We start from the raw sequence: 26,913 nt of genomic DNA, 5'->3' as shown, positions 1-26,913 counted from the left end.
CTGCTCTGGAGCAAGGTACCAGCCCTGCCTGAGGCAGCTGACTGCGCACACCCTGTCCCCTTTCCATAAACATGGAAAATCTACTGGAACAGAACCTGGAGCTTCTCATACCTTGTGTCTGGGACCAGGTCTGCCAGGGGTCTGGGGCAAACCCCAGAGGGACAGGCAGAGGATGCATTTATTGAGTGTCCACCACACACGAGACACTGAACCAGGGTCTTCATGGCATCATGTTGTTGGCTTGGTACAACCGCCCTGTTGTGGAAAGGTCCCTCCCCCTGTCTAGAGGCAGGAACTTGCTCCAAGAGGTTGGCTGCTCTGCCAGAGGCTGCACAGCCCCAGGGAGTGGAGTGTCCAGGCCGTGCCCATCTCAGTGCCACTCCCTGCTCCCCAGCAGCCAACACCTGCTGTCCTGGACCCTCAGCGTCTTCCTTCTCCCCAGCTTAAACACAGAACTCCCCTGCCCAGCCTTCCCCTGCCGCATCCTCCTGCTTGGAACAGATGAGCAGCCCTGGGAGGGCTACGGTTTCGTGGGGTCGACAACCTTGCCCAGAAAGAGGATATTCTGGGTGTTGGTGGAAAAGAGCACCACGAGGAAGGGCCGGTTGAACTGCAAGACGTGGTCACTGATCTGGGCAGACAAAAATGTGAACCCGAAGCTGGTGGCTGCTGCGGCCTTGGTGCCGGCCTCATCCACGTGCAAGGTGGCCTTGTGGAAACTCTGGGAGGAAAATCACAAGCGTTATCTCCAAGATGGCAAGAGAGGGTGCCTGGACAAGACTGCGAGAGCCGGAAGCTGCTAGGGAATAATAATACTGCACTTTCCAGCCTGCAAGGCCACTTGTTGGGAATAACACAGCAAGAATTTCATTTGGGTGGATTTTGAGCTGGAGACCTCCTGCTACACACAATCGTTAAATGAGCACTTGCTCTCTGCCTGGGGCTTGGTATGCATCTTGTTTGATCTTTGTAGCCATCCTTTGAGGTCAGCAGTATGATGTCCACTTTAAAAGTGAGGAAAATAAATTCAGAAACGAGTACCCCTTCAATCACATGAGAGGAAGAACCAGAATTCAAGCTCTTGAACCCAAGACTCTACCCCCTTGCACACTTTTTTTTTTTTTTTTGAGACGTAGTTTCACTCATTACCCAGGCTGGAGTGCAATGGCGCAATCTCGGCTCACTGCAACCTCTGCCTCCTGGGTTCAGGCAATTCTCCTGCCTCAGCCTCCTGAGTAGCTGGGACTACAGGCACACGCCACCATGCCCAGCTAATTTTTTGTATTTGTAGAGACGGGGTTTCACCATGTTGACCAGGATGGTCTCGATCTCTTGACCTCGTGATCCACCCGCCTCGGCCTCCCCAAGTGCTGGGATTACAGGCTTGAGCTACCGCGCCTGGCCCCTTGCACACTTTTCTTAGCTAAAGTCTTGAGTCTCTTTCTCTTATCTACATAGTCTCCCTAATACAGAGGCGCCCAAGGCAGCCTCAGCTATGTCTCTCCTCTCTGTTTTCTTTTTTTTCCTTTTTTCTTCTTTTTTCTTTTTTTTTAAGATGAAGTCTCACTCACTCTGTCACCCAGGCTGGAGTGCAGTGGCGTGATTTCCAGATACATTGCAACCTCCACCTCCCAGGCTCAAGTGATTCTCCTACTTCAGTCTCCCGAGTAGCTAGGATTACAGGTACCCACCACCTGCCACCACACTAGGCTAATTTTTGCTTTTTTAGTAGAGACGGGGTTTCACCATGTTGGTCAGACTGGTCTTGAACTCCTGACCTCAGGTAATTCACCTGCCTTGACTTCCCAAAGTGCTGGAATTACAGGCGTGAGCCACCACACCCGGCCCCTCCTCTGTTTTCTATCATTGCATTTATCTCTCTGCGAAGACTTTGTATCCCCAACTAGACTGGGAGAGCTCTCTGAGGTCAGGGGCTGGTTCGACACTGTATCTCCAGCACTGAGCACCATGTCCAGGGCTGGTCGATGGGTGGATGCTGATGCCTGTAGATGACTGAACACACTCAGGCTCTAAGACTTCATGTGGCAGCATAGGAGCCCCATCACCTGGCAACTCCCATGGGCACAGAAGCCCTACCGAGTTCTCCAGCGGTTGCTGACTCTTGATGACTTACCGTGGGTAGCTGCAGTTTTCGCTGTTTGCTGATGCCAGATAAGTTAGCCCACTGGGAGAACAGATTCATGAAGCCCAGCCTGGGCAAAATCTGATCTAACACGTAGGAGCCAGAAATGGAGAACTTGGGGAAATACAACCTTAGCTTCTTGTAAAAAATCCTGAAAGAGGCATTGGGTTAAAACATTAGATTAATGAACAAGCCAGGATTGCTGCTGGGCAGAGACCTCCTTGGTGGCCCTCTCTAGCTGGTTGTATTCCATCTGAGTTCTGTCCTCACAGACAGCTTTGGCTCAGACCACATCCCACAAATGAGTGTTGAAAGGCCAGATTCCTTTGCCCTAAGGGCCTGCTGTCTGTGGGATCTCCTGGCCTTGGGAACCCCTCTTTGGAGCTGGCTTTCTGTGGGTGTTCAGATACCCAAGGAGACAGACGTAACTCGTCAGGTGGCAGTTTTCCCTGTGCCTCTTGTATGGCCCTGTGGGCTTCACTCTTTGAATCAGCTAATTTCTTTGGATTGGATTCTCTGCACCATGAGAGTTGTGTGAATTTTCTATCCACATGTGCCCTTGGGCTAGGATCCTTTTCTTATATACGGTTGAAGACTTTCTCCAATCATAGCCAGAGTGACGGGAGGCTTTCTTGTTAATTCCCTCGGTGGATGGATGGAGTTATTTTGAACCCCACTACGGCAGCTTAGTCAACCTTCGTGGCCAGAGGGGCTACCGCTTCATTGCACAGAGGTAAGCCCCAGAGAGGCAAAGTCACTCGACCCAAGTCTTGTGCAGTGGAAGAGCTGCCTAGAACTCAGGACTCTGAACTCCTACTGTGGTTCTTTTTTCCCTTATGAGGGGGAAGTCATATTTTAAATATAATAGGAGAGTTCATCATCTAAAGGAAGCCCATGGAAGGTGTTAGAGCAAGTGAGAATTCTTTCATAATTTGGTGATCACTCCCTATTTTGAGGTACTGCCTTTCATCAGAGAGGCACATTTGATAGACAGTACTGTAGATTCAGCCCCCATAGCATGCTAATTACCTCTTCTGCAACAAGTTGTTCCACCTCATTAGCATCTCTGGAGTCAAAACCTCTTCGATCTCCCTCATTTTGCCTTGGTTAGGAAGAATGAAAAACGCGGTTGCGTTTCCTTTGTAATCCATCCGTAGCACCGAGCAAGGCAAGTTTTGGTCACGAAGGTACCAGTGGTACTCCTGGTCCTGCAGCATCATGGACACCCTGACTGTTGTATTCTTATCAACATAGAAGTTCTGGGGAATGGTCCTGGAGGAAGTGAATGGTTTCTTCCACCGGCCTGAAAGGAAGATGAGAAGAGGGTACAGGACATCTGTGGGCCACAGAGCCAGTCCTCCAGCCAGGGATGCCATCTGGGGTTCCAAGCTACCGAAACAGTCACTCCAGATCCTGCCCTCTGAGCCCATCAAGGTGTCCCATTTTGATCATTCAAAACCTGATATGCCTGAGGAATGGGTCCTTTAAGCCTCATTTAAGTTTTAAAATGAGAGGTAGCAGAGGATGTTAGTTTGCTAATATGTAAATAGGATTGATATAGTAGAGAAGAAACCAGGGATGCTGGAAAGAGGGGTTCATTGTTAGGTGAGCGTCCTTGAGAAGGAGAGAGATGGCAGAGGGTGAGCAGAGAGGTCGGCCTTCTGTAAGAGGTGAGTCACTACTACCATGATAAGAGGAAAGCATCTGAGCTTGTGGTTTCAAATGCAAGCAGGTGAGTAGATTTGGATGTGAGAAGATGAGGGATTTCCTATTTAACTGACTCTGTTTTCTCAATGAAGAGTGAGACAAGATGATTAAGTGAAAGTCTTGAGTGGGGAGGACATTTGAGAAGGACAAATCTGTTATTATGGTTGTTTTGGAGAGTGGAGAGATGTGTAAGTAGGATTGTGGGACAGTGTGAGGAGATCTGTGAAGATCTGCGTTCACAAATACCGTGTGAGACCATCAGCCCAATGGGATGTTTTTCTTCAACCACGCTCAGCTACTGCGTGCAGATGTAGACTAGTTAGATCTTTAGGTTTAAGCAGACTTGCAGCTTTGGAGGGTAAGCAGACTAGAGGGACAGAAAACCAAGGAAATAAAGAGTGTTTGAAAGAAGTGACCACAATGATGGCCGTAGACTCTCTGCAGCGTGAGGAGGGAAGCAAGGACAGGAGGCGATGAGCGGTGAGGTGATGGTGGATAGGGTGGATGGACTGAGGTCTCCACACCAGGAATTTTAGTCCAGAAAAAAGCAAGGGATCTGGGATTCCAACCAATGTCTTCCTGATAGTGAAACCCATACTACTGTTTCCCTTCCTTCCTTAATTAATTTTTTTTTCAAAGCAAAACATTTTTTGAAGATGGAGTCTCATTTTAGTCCCCAGGCTGGAGTGCAGTGGCGCAATCTCAGCAACCTCCACTTCCTGGGTTCAAGTGATTCTCCTGCCTCAGCCTCCTGAGTAGGTGGGATTACAGGCATGCACCATGAAGCCTGGCTTTTATATATATATATTTGTATTTTTAGTAAAGACGGGGTTTCACCATGTTAGCCACGCTGGTCTCAAACTCCTGATTTCAAGTGATCCACCTGTCTTGGCCTCCCAAAGTGCTGGGATTACAATCGTGAGCTGCTACACCTGGCCTCAAAACAAAACTTTTTAAAAAAAGTTTTCAATAGTGCATGAAAATTCTACATGTAAATTATGTGGGATGACTAATTTGGCTGAATTATTAGTCTGGGAGTTGCTTCCTAGAATTTTGTTCCCTGTAGATTCTGGGTTCAAGCTGGTTAGAACTGTGAGGTTTGGAAGTAGATTGCTCTCTGAAGGCACTATTGGTCAGATACAACAATAACAATAGTCAGACTCAGCAGTGCTCTGTGTGCTCAAGTTTGCCCCTGCTTGTCTCCAAGCTCCTTTTCCCAACTTTAACCCCACTGAACAATAGCAGCCCCAGGCTACCACCAGAAACTCAGTAGTGATGCTCCCCTCCATGGCGCCAATCCGATGGCTGGATGCACCTGGCATATAGATTCCCCTATAAGCTCCAAATTATCCACTTGCATCAGCAATTTTCTCTCTGTCCTTCCAACTCTTTCCTCTAGACCTTCACTTTCCCAGCCCCTCCCACAATGTTGTGGGGCCTAATTCCTGTAACAATCTCCCTATCCTGACTTGAGGTGGCTCTCCTTCTCTGATGGAACCCTGACTAATACACACTATAGAAAGTTGTTCACACACCATGATATCAACTGTGTGAACATACAGACACGTGAATGGAAGGTGAAGAAAAGATGCTAAAATATTAACATTTGTTGCCTCTGAGTGATAGGACTAGAGATTATTTCTTTCTCCTTTATGCTTTTACATATTTTTAAAGCTTCAAAATGAGCATTGTTATCATTAGATGAATTATAGTTGCTATTTATTGAGTATATAAAATGATCAGGGGTCAGCAAACAAGAAAGTTTGTAGAGATATTAAATATTTGAGGCATTGCAGATCATTCAGTCTCTGTAGTAAAGAATCAATCTGCCATTTAGCATGAAATCAGCCACAGACAGTACTTAAATGAATGAGCCTGGCTGTGTGCCAATAAAACTTTATTTACAAAACCAAAGGCTGAACACATTCGGCCCAGGGGCTACAGTTTGCCCAATTCTTTAGGGCCTTTTCTAAGGAGTATACACAGGGGTTAGATCATTTGATCCTCAAAGTCAACCTATGAAGTAGAGACTCATCTTATCCCTGTTGAGCAAACAAGCTGATCTGTTTGCACTGTTGCTAGAGGATGAGCTCAGATATGAATTCAGAAACTCAACTTGTGATTACTGGCTATAACGAATTTTATACATTGCTTTTATTAAGAAAATATGTCTAAAGATAGAAAAAAATGGAAACCTCAATACTACAGAGTCTTCAATATATGGCATTCTACCATTATATTCTCTGAGGGTTGCTCAACCTGTCAGACACAACCTTTTTCCTTACCTTTTTGTAAAAATATATTTAACCAATAAGCAAATTAGCGGGTTGGGGGTGAGGGTGTGGATTTAGCATTCACCAATGATTTGACTCTCACCTTTGAAGTAAATGTAATTCACCAGCACCATCATCACATCCCTCTTGAGCTCACCAACCAAATTCACAATTTTCCCTTGAGTTTCCTTCTTGACGTGGTTGTTAATAATCTTCATTGTACCCAGAGTGTCATAGAAGTTGGTGTGGAAGAGTCTGGCCTCATAGAAGGTCCTGGTATCATTCAGGAATTTTTCAAGGAACTTCAGGCTGTGGCTCAGGAACAGAGCACTGCCCATGCATGTTTCCAGCCTGTGACAGGGGAGGTTGAGAGTGTGCAGGAGGTGCTGGAAGCCCCTGTGGATGTCGAACTCAGACAGCTCGGTGAGGTTGAAGCCCAGGCCTTCGAGGATCTGGGTGCGGCTGTACGAGCAGGCCCCCAGGGAAAGCATGGCGTAGGCAGCCGAGATGCTCAGCGGGGAGAAGAAGATATTCTTCCCTGGGGCCTCTGAAGCGATCAGGTAGTAGAAGCGGAAGGCAAAGTCGGCATTGGCAGGGGTGATCTTGAGGCTGGGGGAGCCCTCGTCTGTCTCCAGAACCTGCTGTTGGGAGCTACTGGTGCAACTGTCACCATCATGCCCAATGGTCAGCTGGCCATGAGAAAGGGCCAGTAGTCCAGCCAGCAGGAGGAGCAGACAGTCGATAAGATGCATCCTCTGCACTCTCAGGCCTGTAGGAGGGAAGAGAATGCCCAGGAAATTCCCCCAGCAGAACACCTGGCCCTACTGAGAAGGCAGGCAGTGGGCTAGCACCCGGAGATCAGGAGTGACACCCTCAACTCCTGCAGATGGGCTTGTGGAAGGCAATGGAATTCCCAGCACCTTCCATATGTGTAGTGACAGCAATGCTATTTGATGGCAATGCTTTAGACTTACAAAACACACTCTTTGTACCCATCATGTCATGTGTTTCCCACCTGTCTGAGCTCTGCACAGCACTGGACTCCATTATCACTCAACAGAGCAGGAAACGAAGACTCCCAAAGTGACTCACCCAAGTCACCTACTGAGCAAATATCCCAGCCAGAACCCAAGTCCCCAGACTCAGCCAGATGCTGATCATCTTTCAGATGATCTGATTTCCTTAGGGCAGTGACTTTGCATGGAGGATGGCAATCGTTGGAGTTTATTTTAGCGTCTGCTCCACAAACATCTGTGGAGTGCATTTTATGGTTTACGAACCACTTTCATGCCATTTAGTTTGACCTTCCCACCCCTGTAGAGGTCAGTAGAACAGGTCTTTGTATTGTTACCTCATACAGATGAGGACATGGATGTTTAATAAGTGACCTGCCCAAAGTTGCGGGGATAGAATTGGTACCCTTTTCATAATGAACATCTGCCCAAGACAAGATGCTCCAGTTTATCCCCAAAATCTGCTCCTGCCCCATCAAATGGGCCCACCAGTATCTGGTTCTCAGGCCAAAAAGCCTCTAGCCTTCTATCCACCCACAACCCATTTAATCCACTTCCACAGCCTGCAGGTTCCTTTTTTTTTTTTTTTTTTTTTTGACAGCATCTCCCTCTGTCACCCAAGCTGGAATGTGGTGGTGCAATCACAGTTCACCGCAGCCTTGACTTCCTGGGCTCGGTGATCCTCCCCCTTCAGACTTCCAAGCAGCTGGAAGCACAGGCGTCCACAGCCACACCCAGCTAACTTTTCATAGAGTCGGAGTCTCACCGTGCTGCCCAGGCTGGCCTCCAACTCCTAGACTCGCCTATAGGTTCTTCAGCTTCTCACCTCCTCCACTGCTATGATCCTCAACCAGGGCTCAGAAAAGCTTTTCTGCAAAGCACCAGATAGTAATATCTGTGGTTTTGCAGACCACACAGTCTCTGCTGTCACTGCTCAACTCTGCTGTGTTGGCTGGAAACAGCCAGAGACAAGACATGCATGAAGAGCGTGAATAGGCACGGCTGTGTTTCAGTGAAACTTCACTTATGGACACTGAAACGTGAATTTCATATTATTTTTCAAGAAAAGTCACAAAATGTTCTTCTATTGATTTTTCAACCCTTTATATATTTATTTTTTATATTTATCACTTACATTTTATATCTTGCATTCTTAGCTCATGGGCGGTGGGCCAGATTTGACCTACGAGCTGTGGTTTGTTGATCCTTGACCTAGACCCTTGCAGAAAGCTTTCTAGTCTTTCTGCTCTCTGTTCTCCAATCAGCAGTTGGAGAGATCATTTGGAAACATACATGGGACCTCATCACTCACATACAGGCCTCCCCTCTGGCATGAGCTCCCCAAGATCACCTGGGTTGGGAGCCAGAAGACCTTGGTCCCCAGCCAGTGCTGCCCTGAACCAGCTGTGTGTCCCTGGGGGAGGTTCTTCTGGGTCCAGGCACTGGTGCTACCAGTGCCCACGGATCCCATGTTGGGGGCTTTCTAGCCTGAGGATTTCTCACCTCTAGCAAGAGTGACCAACTGTCCCAGCTTGCTGGGACTTCCGTGGTTTTAGCACTGAAAGTTTTGTGTCCCAGAAGAATTCTGTCTTGGGCAAAGCGGAACAGTTGGTCACCCTCCCTCTAGAGTCTCTCTCATCTCCATTGTCTCAGCGAGTTACTCACAGCGCAGTCCGTCCTGGAGTGGCCCCCTGGATGGCTATCTCATCTCTGTCTTATCAAGCCCAAGAGGACTGATCAAACCAGGCCCTCTCAGTACCATCCACTGCCTCCCGTCTAGGTAATTATTAACAAACAGGCCATGGCCGCAGCATTGCCTCGACAAGGAACCACCAGAAGTTGGTTCACCCCCTCCCAAGAAGATGCCCCACTTTCCACCTGGGGAACCCCAAGAAGGTTCATTTCTTCATGTTTGTGCATTGAATGGAGGTTCGGCTGGCCCTTGCTGTTCCCCGAGGCCCCGGGGAACCCCTTGGAAAGTCTGGCCTCCACCCGGGCCCTCACTGGCTGTGTGAAGTTGAGCTCATTTACTTCCTCTCTGAGCTTCAGTTGCCCACCTCCCACCTGCAACAGGAGGGGCTGGGGCAGACAGGGGGCAGCAAGCTCCGGCTCCTTCGCAGGCTAGATAAGGAAGACTCCATGGTGTCATGGTGGGGAATGGTGGGGATGTGAAAGTGAGAGACCCAGCTCTCTACAGGCCTGGCAAGACCCACCTGTGGGCAAGACCTCGCAGAGGGGTCTCCGGTTTGCAATCCTGGACTCGATGATTTCTAAGGATGGAGTCCACTGAGATTTCATAGGCCAGACCATAAAGACAGTGCATCCCAAGGCAAGGGGTGGGACCAGAACCCTCCTCCGGCCAGGAATTCAACTTGCATTTTTCTTCTTTAACCATGAAATTGAACTTATTCTTTTCCCGGTAATCAGTGAGCCTCTGCACCCTTGCACCCCCGCACCCTCCTGGGGCAGCCATTTCTCAAGCCACCTGGGGAAGGACTGCAGGAAGCAATGTGGCCCTGGGAGTCCTGACTGAGATGACCTTGACAGTCCAGGCATCCTCTAGCAGACTTTCTGGACGTATTTCAAGGTCCTTGGGCCTTAAGGTAAGTGGAATATACACTGCTGAGCAGCACAGTAGGCTGGGATCCCTGAGCGATGCAGGCATGGCAATGGCAGAGCAGGCACGAGCACAGCCCTGGAGCCGGCTGGCCTGAGGTCCAAATGAGTCAACACCAGGACAAGAGAGGAAGCTGGTGGGTCACACAGTGAGAGCTACTGTCTCAGTGGATTCTTGCTATCCCTCACTCATCTCTGTCTCTCTCTCTCTCTCTCTCTCTCTCTCTCGCATACACACTCTAGGAGTACTATGCTTGGCCCATTTTACACACGAGAAAACATAAGCCTGGAGGCATTGTTAGCTTAGACTCCAGAGTCAGGGTCTGCCCTGGGGCCACTGGACTGAAGCACTTGTTCCTTCCCAGGACCTGCTGCTTCTGGGAAGCAGAATAGCAGCTCCTGCTTTGCTCACTGCTGTATCACACGCTAGAGCAGAATCCAGTGCAGGGCACGCTCCATGGATGTTGACTGAGTGAGCCAATGAGTGAAAGATGGCCATGGGTTTTTGCTCTGATGGATGTGAAAATAAATAATTCCCTTTACAATGGTCTACAGTCTGGGGTTTTGCTTTTTCAGTCTTCCTTCTTCAGGGAGTTAGGGGCTGATGCAACAGATTCCAGGGGTTAGTGTGTGCTTGGCTGCAGCCCTGGGGATGGAGGACAGCTTGTCCCTGCCATGAGCACACAGTCACTGCCCTTTAGTTCCTGGCACCTGCCCCTGGGACGCTCTGGACAGAGGTTGGACTTTGGAGTCAGACAGGCTCCCTCACTGCTGAGCTGTGTGACTTTGACAAGTCACTCCACCTCTCTGAACCTCAGTTTTTTACCTGTCAAATGAGGGGCAATAATCACTAATAAGAAACGATATGAAGGGCAGGGGTAGCACCCTTGAATGTTCTGAGCCTTCCATCAGGCCAAACGGGTGCTTCCTTCTTCCCTCCCCATCCCAGCTGTGGTGGACAGCCACACTGTCTGGATTGAATCTGGACTCCACCACTACTTAAGTTACTTAACTCTGTCTCAGTGTCCTCATCTGTAAACTGTGGTTAATCATTGCCCCTAAATCTCAGAGTTGTCAAGAAGAGTCAGTAAACTGACATCTGTAAAGTCCCGGAATAGGATCTGGCCGTAGTAAGTGCAGTGGAACCATGAGTTAGTCTGTCGTATTATTCCAGATGGGTTGTACATTATTCATTTATCCCCAAAGGTGTGCAGATGACTGAAGCCAAGATGTTAAACCTTTTTGAGTTGTGGTCCTGATTATCTCAAGAAAGCTTTGAACTCTCGCTGAAATATGTACAGATGCATGTTTTACAATTAGGGAGATTCTTGAATCCTATGAAGTTCACACAGTCCCTGTGGGCTAGGGGAGTTATTTTTTCCGGCAAAGAGCAGGCCCATATAAAGGAAAGGTGGAAAGGAATCTCAGGCCTGTAGTGGGAGCCACTGACTTGGACCCTGTAGGAGAAGGAGAGGCTGAAGGCCATTGGTATGGCTGCAGGCTGGGCCCAGCAGCTAGCTCCAGGCTCAGTCCTGCCCAGCAGCCTGGCTGCTTCTTGTCTTAAAGTCTCTGGGAGGGCTTCAGGATTGTTGAAGCTCTGCTTGCTACATCTTGAAGGCCAAGCGTTTCTCGTTAATCATCTGTAAGGTCCCAGAGGACAATTGTGCCACAGTCATACCTGGACTACCGCATAAGAACAGTCCTGGCCTATGGAAGATGCTTAACAGAAGCCAGTCTTTGAAGGAATGAACGAATAAATGAGGAGATGCCAAAGGCCCTGCTCAAAGGTGCTGCTCAGGTGATCCAGTGGCAAGCTCCTGAAATCTGCATCACTCTTGGAAAATACTGGTTTAAGAAATCGAGATCACTTGCCTGACCAGGAAAGCCAGGGTGGATGTGGGGAAGCAGAGGGCTTGACTGCTTCTCTTTGCCCCTAGGAAATACCACTGGGCCAGGTGGCAAAGCTGCTGTGACAGCATTGATGTCCCTGGCAGGGAGCCGCTTTTTCCAGCATCCCAGTAGCTCCCTGAACTGTGCTGTAGGCATGAATCCCATTCCCTGGCACCCTCCTCTGCTCCACTGCAAGTCCTAAATCCCAGCCCAGCCCATTCTCAATAGCTGTCTTGGTGTCTCATTCCAGCACGGGCTCCACTTATGCTGCCCTTGCACTAACTGCTCCCAAATCCTTTCCCATTCCCTGGATTCCAAATGGAGCCAGGAATTTAATCTGCCCTTAAAAAGGCTGTCCTTGTTTTGAATTTGATTGGCAATGTAATAATAATGGTCATCACGAAAAATTTGGCAAAGTAAAAAAGTCTGGAGAAGAAAATAAAGTCATTTGCAAACCTGGTATTTGGCTTATGACTAGATATAATTGGTTTTCTTCCAGTCTTGTAAGAAATGGGTATGTGGGCCAGGAGCAGTGGCTCACCCCTGTAATCCCAGCACTTTGGGAGGCCGAGGTGGGTGGAGCATGAGGTCAGGAGTTCAAGACCAGCCTGGCCAATATGGTGAAACTCCATCTCTACCAAAAAAAAAAAAAAAATAGAAAAATTAGCTGGGTATGGTGGCTTATGCCTGTCGGCCCAGCTACTCAGAGGCTAAGGCAGAAGAATCGCTTGAACCCAGGAGGTGGAGGCTACAGTGAGCCCAGATTGCATCACTGTACTCCAACCTGGGAGACAGAGTGAGACTCCATCTCAAGAAAAAAAAAAAAAAAACAAAAGAAGTGGATATGTGCTCATACAGAACAGCAACAACGAAGCTCTTCCAGTCTTGGTTTGGATGGAGGCACAAAGATGGTACAGGCCAAAAAGAGCCCCATGCTAAAATTCCAGAGTAGGTGGTCAGTAACAGGTCTCCTGATTCTTAACTCATGCAAAAGAGGACTGAAAAGTGGTGAGCGGTGCAGACTGAGAAGGAACTACAAAGAGGAAGGAGAGAAGTGCTTCCTCCATGTTATCTTAGGTGTGCAAGTCTTCAACAAAACACTCGTGCAACACAATATGTATCCCTATAGTTAGAGGGGCTCAGGGGGCTGGGGTCTGATGCTTCTCTGGAAACGCTAAAAGGTGTAGGTGGGCTGTTTAGACTCTCTAGGAACTCTACATCTAATTCTCTGTCCCTCTCTTAAACTCACCATTTTCTATCTGGCTTTTAGATACATGGATACACAGAATACATATACATCCTACTTATATTTGGCTAGGAAACAAGTCATCCCAAATTTAGTGGCACAAAACAATGGCAGTTGTTTGTCATTATTATTGCTATCTTTACAGTTCTGAGGGTTGACTGGGCTCAGCTGGGTGGTTTTTGCTCAGGGTATCTCATGCAGTTGCAGTTTGACAAGAGCTGAGACTAGAGTCATCTTGAAGGTGGATATGCTTTCAGACCACCACATGTGATGTCCCTGCTGGACGACGGGCTTTCAGGAAACAAGGACAGTATTTTATTCCTTTTTCTTTCTGAATTTGTGGCCTTCCCTCTAACTTTCACAGCTTAGCAAACTGCTTAGCACAGAACAAGTCCTATGTTAGGGTCTGTTGAATAAAAAACAATAATTAGACTTCAGGATCATCATGGTGGATGGGAGGCAAGACTAGATTGCAGCTTTGACTTAGATGGACAGAGCAGCATGTGGAGGCTTGCGTGGTGAATTTTAGCTCCAGAACAACTGCAAGAACAAACCAGGAATACTGAGAGGACACACAGACTCTCTGAAGGAAGTGGACTTCTCCTGCAGGGCCCAGGAGACACCCTAAATACTGTGAGTACCCAAACTGTGGAAACAGGAAAGGGAGACCTCTGCTATCAAACACACACCCCCACTGGGGAAAATGAAGGTCTAGTTTATGGTAAAAGTCCCTGACCTTACCTGGAACAGAGTCAATTTAGAGACCCAAGCAAAATACAAGGGTAGAGGAAGCAGCGGGAAAAGTCCTGGGAGCTTGCTGGATCCTCAAGCAGGCCATTCCTTCCTGGCACCACAGGGACCCTTCAGGACGGTGGCCAGAGGTGCAGGGGAAAATGCCATAGGGAGAAGGAAATCTTCAGGTGAACTTTGTAACAATGTGAACAGGGCATGAAGTCTCCTGGCCAGAGCTTGGGGGAGGGCATGAATCCGGTGGGCACACTCCACAGGTTGGGGGAAGAACCAAAGCCCTGTTCCTTCACAGCTGGGAGGTGGGTAGCCTGGAGCAAGTTCTCAAGCTCAGCTTGCCCTCTGCCCAGAAACAGACTCAGGGCTGTTAGCAGGGGCATGGTGGAAGTAAGATCAGCCCTTTGGATTGTTTGGGAGCTGGGTGAAGCCTATGACTGCTGACTTTCCCCCACTTTCCTGACTACCTGTATGACTCAGTAGAGGCAGCCATAATTCTCCTAAGTACATAACTCCATTGACATGAGAACCTCACCTTCATCCCCCACAGCAGCCACAGCAAGGCTTGCCCAAGGAGAGTCTGAGCTCAGACATACCTAGCCCTGCCCCAACCTGATAGGCCTTTCCTATCCATCCTGATAGCTAAGAACAAAGAGCATATACTCTTGGGAGTTCTAAGGCTCCACTCACCACTGGTTCCTTTCCATACAAACACAGCTGATGCTCTCTGGAAAGTGCCCACCTCCTGGCAGAAGGCCAACCAATACAAAAATAGAACATTAAACCACCAAAGCTAACAACCCTCATAGAGTCCATTTCACCCCCCTGCTACCTCCACCAAAAGAGGTGCCAATACCTGTGGCTGAGAGACCCACAGACGGTTCACATCACAGGACTCTGTGCAGACAACCCCAAGTACCATCCCAGAGCTGGGCAGACTTGCTGGGTGGCTAGACTCAGAAGAGAGATAAGAATCACTGCGACTCAGCTTGCAGGAAGCCACATCCATAGGAAAAGTGGGAGAGTACTACATTAAGGGAACACCCTGTGGGATAAAAGAATCTGTACAACAGCCTTCTGCCCTAGACCTTCCCTCTGACAGAAACTACCCAGATGAGAAGGAACCAGAAAACCAACTCTGGTAATACGACAAAGGAAGGCTGTTTAACACCGCCCCCACCCCCAAATCACACTAGCTCACCAGTAATGGATCCAAACCAAGAAGAAGTCCCTGATTTACCCAAAAAAGATTTCAGGAGGTTAGTTATTAAGCTAATCAGGGAGGCATCAGAAAAAGGTGAAGCACAGTGCAAGGAAATCCAAAAAACGATACAAGAAGTGGAGGGAGAAATATTCAAGGAAATAGATAGCATTAAAAAAACAAAACTTCAGGAAACGTTGAACACACTGATAGATACGCAAAATGCTCTGGAAAGTCTTACAATAGAATCGAACAAGTAGGAGAAAAAAATTCAGAGTTCAAATACAAGGTCTTCAAATTAACCCAGTTCAACAAAGGCAAAGAAAAAAGAATAAGAAAATATGAACAAAGTCTCCAAGAAGTCTGGGATATGTTAAATAACCAACCTTAAGGGTGATCGGTGTTCCCGAGGAAGAAGAGAATTCTAAAAGTTTGGAAAACATTTCCTTCAAGAGATTCACCTAACACATATAGACTCACATAAACTTAGGTAAAGGGGTGGAAAAGACATTTAATGCATATATGGACACCAAAAGTGAGCAGGGGTACCGATTCTTTTTCTTTTTTTCTTTTTTTTTTGAGACCGAATCTTGCATTGTCGCCAGGCGCCAGGCTGGACTGCAGTGGTGCGATCTCGGTTCACTGCAACCTCCACCTCCCAGGTTCAAGCAATTCTCCTGCCTCAGCCTCCTGAGTAGCTGGGACTACAGGTGTGTACCACCATGCCCAGCTAATTTTCACATTTTTTTAGTAGAGATGGGGTCTCACCATGTTAGCCAGGATAGTCTCGGTCTCTTGACCTTGTGATCCACCCACCTCAACCTCCCAAAGTGCTAGGATTACAGGCGTGAGCCACCGCGCCCAGCCCCCGATTCTTATATCAGACAAAGCAAACTCTAAAGCAAGAGCAGTTAAAAGAGACAAAGAGGGACATTATATGATGGCAAAAGACCTCCATTAGGAAAATATCACACTCCTAAACATATATGCACCTGGAGTCCCCAAATTTATAAAATAATTACTAACAGACCTAAGAAATGAGAGACAGCAACACAGTAATAGTGGCTTTAATACTCCATTGACTGTACTAGACAGGTCATCAAGACAGAAAGTCAACAAAAAAAAGGATTTAAACTATACCTTGGAATAAATGGACTTAACAGATATATACAGAACATTTCATTCAACAACCACACAATCCACACTCTATTCAACAGCACATGGAACTTTCTCCAAGGTAGACCACATGATAGGCCATAAAATGAGCCTCAGTAAATTTAAGAAAATTGAAGTCATATCAAGTACTCTCTCAGACCACAGTGGAAAGAAACTGGAAGTCAAGTCCAAAAGGAAGCTTTGAAACCATGCAAATACATAGAAATTAAGTAACCTGCTCCTGAACGAGCATTGGGTCAAAAACGAAATCAAGATGGAAATTTAAAAATTCTGCAAACTGAATGACAATAATGACACAACCTATCAAAACCTCTGGGTACAGCAGAGACTGTGTTAAGAGGAAAGGTCATAGCCCTAAATGCCTACATCCAAAAGACTGAAAGAGCACAAACCGACATTCTAAGGTCATACCTCAAGGACATAGAGAAACAAGAACAAACCAGACCCGGCAGAAGGAAAGAAATAACAAGATCAGAGCCAAACTAAACAAAATTGAAACAAAAAAACATACATACACAAAAGATAAATGAAACAAAAAGCTGGTTCTTTGAAAAGATAAATAAAATTGATAAGACCATTAGCAAGATTAACCAAGAAAAAAAGAGAGAAAATCCAAATAATCTCATTAAAAAGTGATACAGGAGATATTACAACTGACACCACTGAAATACAAAAGATCATTCAAGGCTGCTATGAACACCTTTATGCAACTAAACTAGAAAACCTAGAAGAGATGGCTGAATTCCTGGAAAAATACAACCCTCCTAGCTTAAATCAGGAAGAATTAGATACTCTGAACAGACCAATAATAAGCAGAAAGATTGAAATGGTAATTTAAAAATTACCACAAAAAAAGTCCAGGACCAAATGGATTCACAGCAGAATTTTACCAGACATTCAGAGATTTGACAAATCCGTTTAATATTATTCCACAAGATAAAGAAGAGGGAACCCTCCATTTCATTCTATGAAGCTGGTATCACCCTAATACCAAAACCGGGAAAGGGCATAACCAGAAAAGAAAACTACAGACCATTATGCCTGATTAACATAGATGCTAAAATCCTTAACAAAATTCTAGCTAACCGAATCCAACCACATATAAAAAACATAATCCACAGTGATCAAGTGGGTTTCACACCAGGGATGCAGGGATGGTTTAAAATATGCAAGTCAATAAATGTAATACACCACAAAAACAGAATTAAAAACAAAAATCACATGATCATCTCAACAGACGTAGAAAGAGCATTTGACAAAATCCACCATCTGTTTATAATTAAAACTCTCAGCAAAATCAGCATACAAGGGTCATACCTCAATGTAGTAAAAGTCATCTAGGACAAACTCACAGCCAACATAACACTGAATGGGGAAAAGTTGAAAACATTCCCTCTGAGAACTGGAACAAAACAAGGATTCCTACTCTTAGCACTCTTCTTCAGCACAGTACTGGAAGTCCTAGCCAGAGCAATCAGACAAGCAAAAGAAATAAAGGGCATCCAAATTGGCAAAGAGGAAGTTAAACTGTCACTGCTGATGATCTGATTATTTACCTTGAAAACGATAGACTCCTCCAGAAAGCTCCTATAACTGATAAAAGAATTCAGCAGCTTCCAGATACAAGATTAATGTACACAAATCAGTAACTCATCCATGCATCAAGAGCAACCAAGCAGAGAATCAAATAAGAACTCAACTCCTCTTACAATAGCTGCAAAAAAAGTAAAATACTTAGGAATATACCTAACCAAAGAGGCGAAAGACCTCTACAAGGAAAACTACACAACACTCCTGAAAGAAATCATTGCTTGACACAAACAAATGGAAACACATCTCATGCTATGGATGGATAGTATCAACATTGTGAAAATGGCCATACTGCTAAAACCAATCTACAAATTCAACGCAATCCCCATCAAAATACTACCATCATTTTTCACAGAGTTGGGAAAAACAATTCTAAAATTCATACGAAACCAAAAAAGAACTTGCATAGCCAAAGCAAGAATAAAGAAAAATAACGAATCTGAGGGCATCACACTACCTGATTTCAAACTATACTGTGAGGCCATAGTCACCAAAAGAGCATGGTACTAGTTTAAAAATAGGCACATAGACCAATGGAATCGAATAGAGAGCTTAGAAATAAACCCAAATACTACAGCCAATTGATCTTCGACAGAGCAAACAAAAATATAAAGTGGGGAAAGGACACCTTTTCAACAAACGGTGCTGGGATAATTGGTTAGCCACATATGGAAGCATGAAACTGGATCCTCATCTCTAACCTTATACAAAAATCAACTCAAGATGGATTAAGGATTTAAGTCTAAAACCTGAACCTGTAAAAATTCTGGAAGATAACATTGGAAAAACCTTTGTAAACATTGGCTTGGGCAAGGATTTTATGACCAAGAACCCAAAAGCAAATGCAGTAAGAACAAAGATAAATAGTTGGGACCTAATTAAAATAAAGAGCTCTTGCACGGCAAAAGAAACAGTCAGCAGAGTAAACAGACAACCCACAGAGTGGGAGAAAATCTTCACAATTTATACATTTGACCATGAACTAATATCCAGAATCTACAACAAACTCAAACAAATCTGTAAGAATAAAACAAACAACCTCATCAAAAAGTGAGCTAAGGACACAAATAGGCAGTTCTCAAAAGAAGATATACAAATGCCCAACAAACATGAAAAAATGCTCAATGTTACTAGCATCAGGGAAATGCAAATCAAAACCACAATGCGATACCACCTTATTCCTGCAAGAACGGCCATAATCATATAATCAAAAAACAGTAAATGTTGGCGTGGATGCAGTGATCTTGGAACACGTCTACACAGCTGGTGGGAATGGAAACAAGAACAGCCACTATAGAAAACCATGTGGAGATTCCTTAAAGAACTAAAAGTAGAACTACCATTTGATCCAGCAATCCCCCTAGTGGGTATCCATCCAGAGGAAAAGAAGCCACTATACGAAAAAGATACTTGCACAAGCATGTTTATAGCAGCACAATTTGCAATTGCAAAATCATGGAACAAACCCAAACACCCATCAATCAATGACTGGATAAAGAAACTGTGGTATGTGTATATATATATATATATGATGGAATACTACTCAGCCGGAAAATGGAATGCATTTGCAGGGACTTGGATGAGACTGGAGACTATTACTCTAAGTGAGGTAACTCAGGAATGGAAGAACAAACCATATATTCTCGCTGATATGTGGGAGCTAAGTTATGAGGACACAAAGGCATAAGAATGATCAATGGACTTTGGGAACTTGGGGGAAGTTTGAGGGGGCGAGGGATAAAAGACTGCAAATATCATGCAGTGTTTACTGCTCGGGTGATGAGTGCACCAAAATCTCACAAATCACCACTAAAGAGCTTACTCATGTAACCAAATATCACCTGTACCCCAATAACCTATGACAAAAATAATAAAGTAATAATAAAAATAACTATAATAATAACTACAACAAAACCAGCTCCTATTTGTTGAGTTTTTGCAATGTGCTGGGTCTTGTGTTTGATGGTGTAATGACATTAAATCCTCCTAGGAATCTTAAGAGACATGCTTTATCCTTATTAAAAAGACAAAGTGGTGGAGGCCAAGGTGGGGGGTAACATCTTCCTTGAGATCACACAGCTCCTAAATGGGAAAACTGAGATTTGAACCCAGAAATTTCTGGTCCCAAAGCCCAAGCTCTTAACCTCCGCTTTTAAGTAGTACCATTAGAAAGAAGATTTGACTTCAAGCAATTGTGCAGTCAGCCAGGGGCAGTCCCAACTCACATTTTCCCCTCAAAGAGAATTGGACTCTTTTCTGGGTTATGTGGGTAGACTGAGCCCCCTGTGGACCTGTGACCCTGCAGAAAGCTGTGCATCTCCCAGCAAAATTCTGCTACGCTGAGGCCACACCCACAGTCACAGAGGCTAGACCACTGCTCCATAGGACCCCAGAGGCACTAGGAACCAAAGAATTCAGCTGCTTTTTGCCCAAGATCAACACTCCTCAAAATGTGGCCCTGAAGTCCTCCATAAGAGAGGTCCTCATTAATTAATTTATTCTGAAGGTCAGTGGCACCATCTTGGCTCACTGCAGCCTCGACCTCCTGGGCTCAGATGATCCTCCCTCCACAGCCTCTCGAGTAACTGGGACTACAGGCGTGCACAACCACGCCCGGGGAATTTTTAAAAATTTTTTGTAGAGATGGGGGTTTCACAGTGTTACCCCAGGCTGGTCTGGAACTCCTGGGCTCAAGTAATCCGCCCACCTTGACCTCCCTAAATGCTAGGAGCCACCATGCCTGGCCTAGAAATACTTATTAAAAGCAAAGAACCACAGGCTTTTCCCCAAGTCTCTTGAATCAGAATCATGGATGGGCTGTGCAGGGCGGGTCGTGGGGTTGGGGCCTGCACTTTAATACTCTCTCCAAGGGAGTCTTGAGAATCACCCACGACCTCCGGGCAAGCGCTTGGCGGGGCCTGGTCTCTGCAGTTTGAACTTTCACCACCAGAGGGCGGGCCTCCATTTCATAACTGCACGGGCACCTCCTCCACCTTCAGGTACTCCTGAAACACGTGCCCTGGCGCTTTGGGTGAAAAACGGTGGCGTTTGCTTTTGGGAACGCAGGCTTAGTCCTCTACTATTCTGAAAGCGTTAACGCTAGGTCATCTAGCCAAACACCCCCTCTCACGTGAGGGACAGAACTTGACTAAAGCAAGTTAATAGCTGGGCTCAGAAAGATATGCAGCAGCTGGGTCCACACCACACAGGCCCCTTCCTCTCCTGAGCCTAGACTTGTTGAAGGTTGGAGGGGAAAGAGAGACAGCTGCTGACCCAGGCTGGAGAAGCCTTCAGCAGGACCCTGCGTTCATTCCTTCGTTCCTTCATTCCTTCATGCACTCGTTCTCAGCTACTTACTGAACTCCTGCTGCAGTGAGCAAAATCACCCTATTTTGGTTGGCGGGAGCAGACAATGCAGCTGCGCACTGTGGACCGGCTCTGAAGGAGAGCAGGAGCTGAGACTGAATGCAAAGGGTCTAGCTCTGGCTGAGGGTGGGGGCCTTAGGAAGGGCTTCCTGGGGACGGAGCATTTGAGCTGAGTAGAATGACAAGGAGGTACCAAGTGGGGAACAGCGTTCCAGACAAGGGAACAGCATGGGCAAATGTCCTGCAGAAGTATGGAGTGTGGAATGATGGTGGCTGTGCCCGGGGGCCAGGGCACATCCAGTACACAGACATGAGCAACCTTGACCTTAGAGAGCAGCAAGGACGTGGTGAGGCAGCCCCAGGCGAAGCCTTAGGCCGTAGATCAAGGGGAGGGAAGGGGAGATAGGGGTAGGCGTAGTGGAGGAGGGGGCGTTAGGTTGATCCCGGTTTGGTTTGATTGGAGGACACTGATTCCAGCCATGCAGAGCAGGTATCACTTCAGCCATGAGGATTTTCTAACTGATGCTGAGCTGATGATTTCAGAAGGTGAAGATATTTCTGAACTGAGTGGGGAGGGAGGGAATGGGGATTTCTGTTCTTCGTCCTCCAAACCCTATCCCTCTGCCCACCATGGCTCCAGCCCAGGCTGGCCGCCCTCCCCACCCCAGGCTTCCTGCGTATGCTACTGTCTCTGTGTAGTGCTGACCAGAGCCCAGGCTCAGAGCAAACACCTGACCTTCTGCCCTGTTCTATATCCGTCAGCTCAGGGCCTCCTAGGCCTCAGTGCTTTGGAGCTGCTGTGGACTGTAGGGTAAGGGGAGGAACAGGTTTTCTAAACTCCTGTGCAGCTATGAAGGACTTGCAGCAGGCCCTTGGAATGCAGTCTGACTCCGTTTCTTGATGCTTGGCTGCTGACAGCTTTTAAGCCTGGTTCCTCCCTCTCCCCTTTCTGCCCCGCATCTGGCGCCACTGATGGGATAGCCCAGTGCCTCTCAAACTGCGCTTGGGAATTGTCTTCCCAGCCCCACCCGCTAACACCATAAAACACCAAGACAGTCTTCTTTCCTTGATTTCTCAAGCCATGTTCAGAGTGCCTTGGGCAACCTGCCCTGCTCTCCTGAGAAGCCTCATAATGTGGGCCTTAGATCTTTGTATATCCTCTCTGTGCATGTGTGTTGTCGTTGGTCTCAACAACCAGATCGAATTCGGGTGGGAGGTGTCTAGCCTGCCTCTGGGTTGCCACCACCTCCCCTCTTCAGGATCTGCCCCTGATACCTTGCATGGTCCCTAGGGCCATGGCCGGAGCTGTGCATTTGCCCATGTATTATTCCATTCTCATGCTGCTAACAAAGACATACCAGAGACTGGGTAATTTTTAAAGGAAAGAGATTTAGTGGACTCACAGTTCACATGGCTTAGGAAGCCTCAGGAAACTAACAATCATGGCAGAAGTGGAAGCAAACACGTCCTTCTTCACATGTTGGCATCAAAGGAGAAGTGCTGAGCAAAAGAAGGAAAAGCCATGTGGGGAGTCACAGGGCACAGATGCTCCGTGAATACTTGTTGGAGATATAGATGAAACTGTGGGTCCAGTCTAATGATCAGCCTAACACGCCACATCTTACATGGTAGCAGGCAAGAGAGTGTGTGCAGAGGAAGTGCCCTTTATAAAACCATCAGATCTCCTGAGACTTATTCACTGTCACAAGAACAGCACAGGAAAAACCCGCCTCCAGGATTCAATTACCTCCCACCACCAGGTCCCTTCCACGACACGTGTGGATTACGGGAGCTACAGTTCAAGATGAGATTTGAGTGGAGACGCAGCCAGACCTTAGCAGTCCCCCAGGATGGAGTGAGCAGCATGCCTGAATGATGGGCCACTGAGTCCCTGTCCTGGAAAGTGAGATCTGGAAGTGAGAGAAACAGTGAGCAAGAGTCTTGGGTGCTGAGTTGTGGCTGAAATGGAGCCTCGAAAGGCAACACACAGCCCCCTGCGGCTGAGTCTCCAGACCTGGATTCTCTGTGGCCCAGTTGTTTCATGCTACACGAGGCTCTCCCACAACCTGACATTCCTTCCAATATTTTTGTTTATTCATTTAAGCAATCTAAAGAGTCCCTAAGATACGTTTTTGTAACCAAAAGAACTATAATTAGCACAATCAGTAGACTATCTCACAAGTGAGGCTGACATTCTCCCTCAATTTTGTCCTTATTATCACTTTCCTCAGCAAACTCATCCTTTATCTTTGTCCATCATTGTGCTTAGTCTTTTTGTGGATAATTATAATCCTTAAGTTAGTGGTACTGAGTGAGGCCTGATCCCACGGAGTATATATTTTTCCAGATCTTTTTGGTGAGATCTGGGAAGGGATTGGTCCCTGTGGTGGATGAAATATGGCTTCAAGGCCTTTGCTGCTCTTCCCATAAAAGGAGTCTATTTCCCCTTTCTCTGAGTTTGGACATTAGTTGTGGCTTCTCTTAATATGAGACAGAAGTGATGTAATGTGAGGCTAAGCCTTAAGTTCTGCAGCTTCTGCTTTTACATGCTGGAATGCTCCTTCTTGGAAGCCAGCTGCCATGTACAAAATCCGAATGACCTGGGACCGCCATGCTGTGAGGAAGCCCAAGCTAACTAAATGGAGAGAGAGAGAGGTCTCATGGAGGAACACTCAGGCACCAGACATGTGAAGGAAGCCTCTGTGGCCTTCCGGGCCAACCCAGCCAGTCATGGTCTGAATGCAGCTGAGTGAATAACTCTGGCTGGCACCCCATGGAGCCAAAGAACCACTTGGCTAAGCCCTGAATTCCTGACCCTCCGAATCCTGAGCAAACAAAGCCATTGTTGTTTTCAGCCACTGAGGTTTGGGGTCGTCTGTTGCATTGCAATGGATTCTCCAAACAGTCCGGGACTTAAAAGGCTTTTCAAGTCACTGTTCCTTTTCCTGTTTCTTTTTGAAGAACTCCAAAGCATAGCTCACCTGACAGAGGCTACATAGCCCAACATCACACCTGGATAAATGGTTTTTCCATGGACTAGAAGGCTGAGATCTGGAGAGGAGACACAGGACCAGTTACTTAATCATTGGTTATTTATTGAGCACATACTATGTGGCAGTCACTGTGCAAGGCTCTGGTAATTCATCATTGAGCAGGACAAAGTTTCTGCCTTTGTGGAATACATATTCTAGACAAAGTGGTGGGCAGTAAACAAATGAGCAAATAATAGAATTTCAGCTCGTGCTAAGTGCCGGAAGAAGTCCAGCAGGGAGCAGGGAATAGAGAGTAATTGGTGCCAAAAGGTCAGTGACGTCCACTCTGAGGAAGTGTCGTTTGAGCCAAGACCTGCATGAAGGGAGAGGACAAACCAGAAGAGCAAGTGTGGCCAAGAATTTCGGGCTAAGGGAAGAGATCTCAGTTGCCCAGTTGCCACACAGGTTGCCCAGGTCACACGAGAAGCCAGCAGTGGAAGGAGGTGGCCAGGGCCACAGCAGGAGGTCTCTGGAGAAGAGGTAGCCTCTGCTTCACTCTGAAACCACAGCACGCATTGCCATGGAAACCATCTTGCAAAGAAAGTGATCGTCCCTGGCTCAGCAGCACCATAGAAACCCCAAGGAGGGAGACAGTGGGGGAGGCTGGGTGCAGGGGGAGGAGAACGGGGCAGTTGCCAACCTCCAAAAGTTGTGTGGGTGGGAAGATGAAAGGCGTCAGAGACGACTAGCTGAGCATCACACACGTTGAAATGACGGGTTTCACTGCAGGGATGACTGGGTTGGATAAGCCTGCTGAGAGTTTGATCATAGTAAGTTAAAAAAAAAAAAAAAACACACAGGAAAACAACCTAAGGAACAGCAGGGCTACTCACGTGGTGGCTTGTGGTCTCTGATTAGTCAGACGCCAAGCTGGCTGGACAGCGGGAGGGGGTGGACCTGCCAAGGACGTATATTCCTAGTGGAAGTCACTGCCCGCCCTCAGCTGGAGGCCAGAGAGGGGCTCCTCCCCAAAGGGGTCAGATCAACCCAGGATGGGACACACATTCACTAAAACATGCCTTCCCAGGGACGGGCCTTTGATGGAAGGACCCGGAGAGAAAGCTGAACCAGATCATGGGGATGGGGGAGTGGCTGCCTGAAGCCAGCCAGCCTGGCTCAGACCAATGTCCTGGGAACCCAAGTCAGGAGGCCTGGCTTCTAGTTCCACATCTGCCCTTGGTCACTAACTGGCCTTCAGCAAGTCACATTCTCTCTCTAGGCCTCAGTTTCCTCATCTGTAAATGAGGTGGCTGGGCGGGAAGGGGTTGTAAACTGTACCATCTGGGGCCAGGTCATTAACATGACAAGGAGGCAGCTGAGAGGAGAGCCTGCTGTCAGCTCCAGGAGGACCAGGATCCCTGGCCGTGCCACTGTCATGTGTATCATCAGTGCCTGGGGCTGCGTCCACACAGCTTAGATGTTCAGTGAATACCTGTTGGAGGTATAGACGAAACTGTGTGTCCAGTTTAACCACCATGTCAACAGATCTCTTGTTTACTCCAAAGAAGTTGGAAATCTGGACATTTTAAATTACAAACTATCCCAGTTTTTAACTGTGGGCTTCTAATTTCAATAAGTTAGAGACATTTGTACATACCAAACAGTGCAGGTTTGTTTATGTTCAGCTTAAAGAGCTTCAAGGCCTTTTCCAGCTCTGCATTTTTGGGGGGATGAAAATGTTGGTTCACACTTGATCCCATAAAGGATTTGAGGCAGATTTGAAGACCTCCACTATTTAAATTTAAAAATTTAAAATTAGGCCGGGCGTGGTGCCTCATGCCTCTAATCCCAGCACTTTGGGAGGCTGAGGCAGGTGGATCACTTGAGGTCAGAAGTTCGAGATCAGCCTGGCTAATATGGCGAAACCCCATCTCTGCTAAAAATACAAAAATTAGCCAGGCGTGGTGGCGCACACCTGTAATCCCAGCTACTTGGAAGACTGAGGCAAGAGAATTGCTTGACCCCAGGAGGTGGAGATTGCAGTGAGCCGAGATCATGCCACTGCACTCCAGCCTGGATGATAGTGTGAGACTCTATCTCAAAAAACAAAACAGGTCAGGCGCAGTGGCTCACACCTGTAATCCCAGCACTTTGGAAGGCCAAGGTAGGTGGATCACCTGAAGTCAGAAGTTTGAGACCAGCCTAGCCAATATGGTGAAACCCTATCTCTACCAAAAATACAAAAATTAGCCAGGCATGGTGGCACACACCTGTAATCCCAGCCACTTGGAAGGCTGAAGAGGAGAATTGCTTGAACCTGGGAGGCAGAGGATGCAATGAGCTGAGACTGAGCCACTGCACTCCAGCCTGGGCAATAGAGCAAGACTCCATCCCCTCGCAAAAAAAATTAAAATTAAAAAGTCACACCTAAACAATCAGGAAAAATAGAAATCACATTAGAATGCTAATCAGAGCAATTATGAAAAAGAAGAACAAAAGCGGAGGACATACACCACCTGATTCAGGACTGACTACAGTGACTACCGAGACAGGTCAAGGAACCAGACAGAATGCCACGGCCAGGAGGCTGTGTGTCCTCAGTGTGTTTCCCAGCTCGAAGGCGTCATGCAGGTATTTGCCTCCAAGTTTCCAAGAGACCAAGGTCAAAAGCATCGTTCTCACTGTTCTTATGAGAAAGGGACCCTGGTTCTTCCTGTCCCAGCCCCTAACACAGAAGGAAAATTCTGACTGCAGAACTTCTGTGGCTCCTGCTGGCCGCACACCCACCTTCTCCTGCTTCAGGGCTGGACATGCCTGGGAAGGGCAGAGTGGGGACCTGGGGGCAGCCCCCTTCCTTGGGCAGAGCCCCTGGCTTGGTGTGAGGTACTCAAGGTCAGCATCTGTTTGTCAGAGTTCACAGTGGGGAAAGGAGCTGGGTCTCGGGCCTAGCTGGGGGGAGTGACAAAAGAGAGGGCC

General features: G+C 47.1%; 1 protein-coding gene across 1 annotated transcript; it reads right to left on the bottom strand.

Annotated features, from left to right (window-relative positions):
- Positions 1 to 211: 211 nt before the first annotated feature.
- SERPINA4 (serpin family A member 4) lies at positions 212 to 8,849 on the bottom strand. The gene is made up of 5 exons (XM_012458283.2): positions 8,640 to 8,849; positions 6,227 to 6,892; positions 3,173 to 3,446; positions 2,135 to 2,294; positions 212 to 721 (listed from the first exon to the last, which is right to left on the bottom strand). Exons 2-5 carry the CDS (start codon positions 6,873 to 6,875, stop codon positions 521 to 523), a joined length of 1,284 nt encoding a protein of 427 aa, XP_012313706.2. The 5' UTR covers positions 6,876 to 6,892; positions 8,640 to 8,849; the 3' UTR covers positions 212 to 520.
- Between the last annotated feature and the right edge of the window lie 18,064 nt (positions 8,850 to 26,913).

The sequence above is a fragment of the Aotus nancymaae genome, unplaced genomic scaffold, assembly GCF_030222135.1.
Source record: "Aotus nancymaae isolate 86718 unplaced genomic scaffold, 86718_ANA_hifiasm-v0.15.2.pri h1tg000011l, whole genome shotgun sequence".
Classification (NCBI taxonomy): domain Eukaryota; kingdom Metazoa; phylum Chordata; class Mammalia; order Primates; family Aotidae; genus Aotus; species Aotus nancymaae.
Note: the sequence above shows the minus strand (reverse complement) of the source record. Positions and strands in the feature narration are given on the sequence as shown.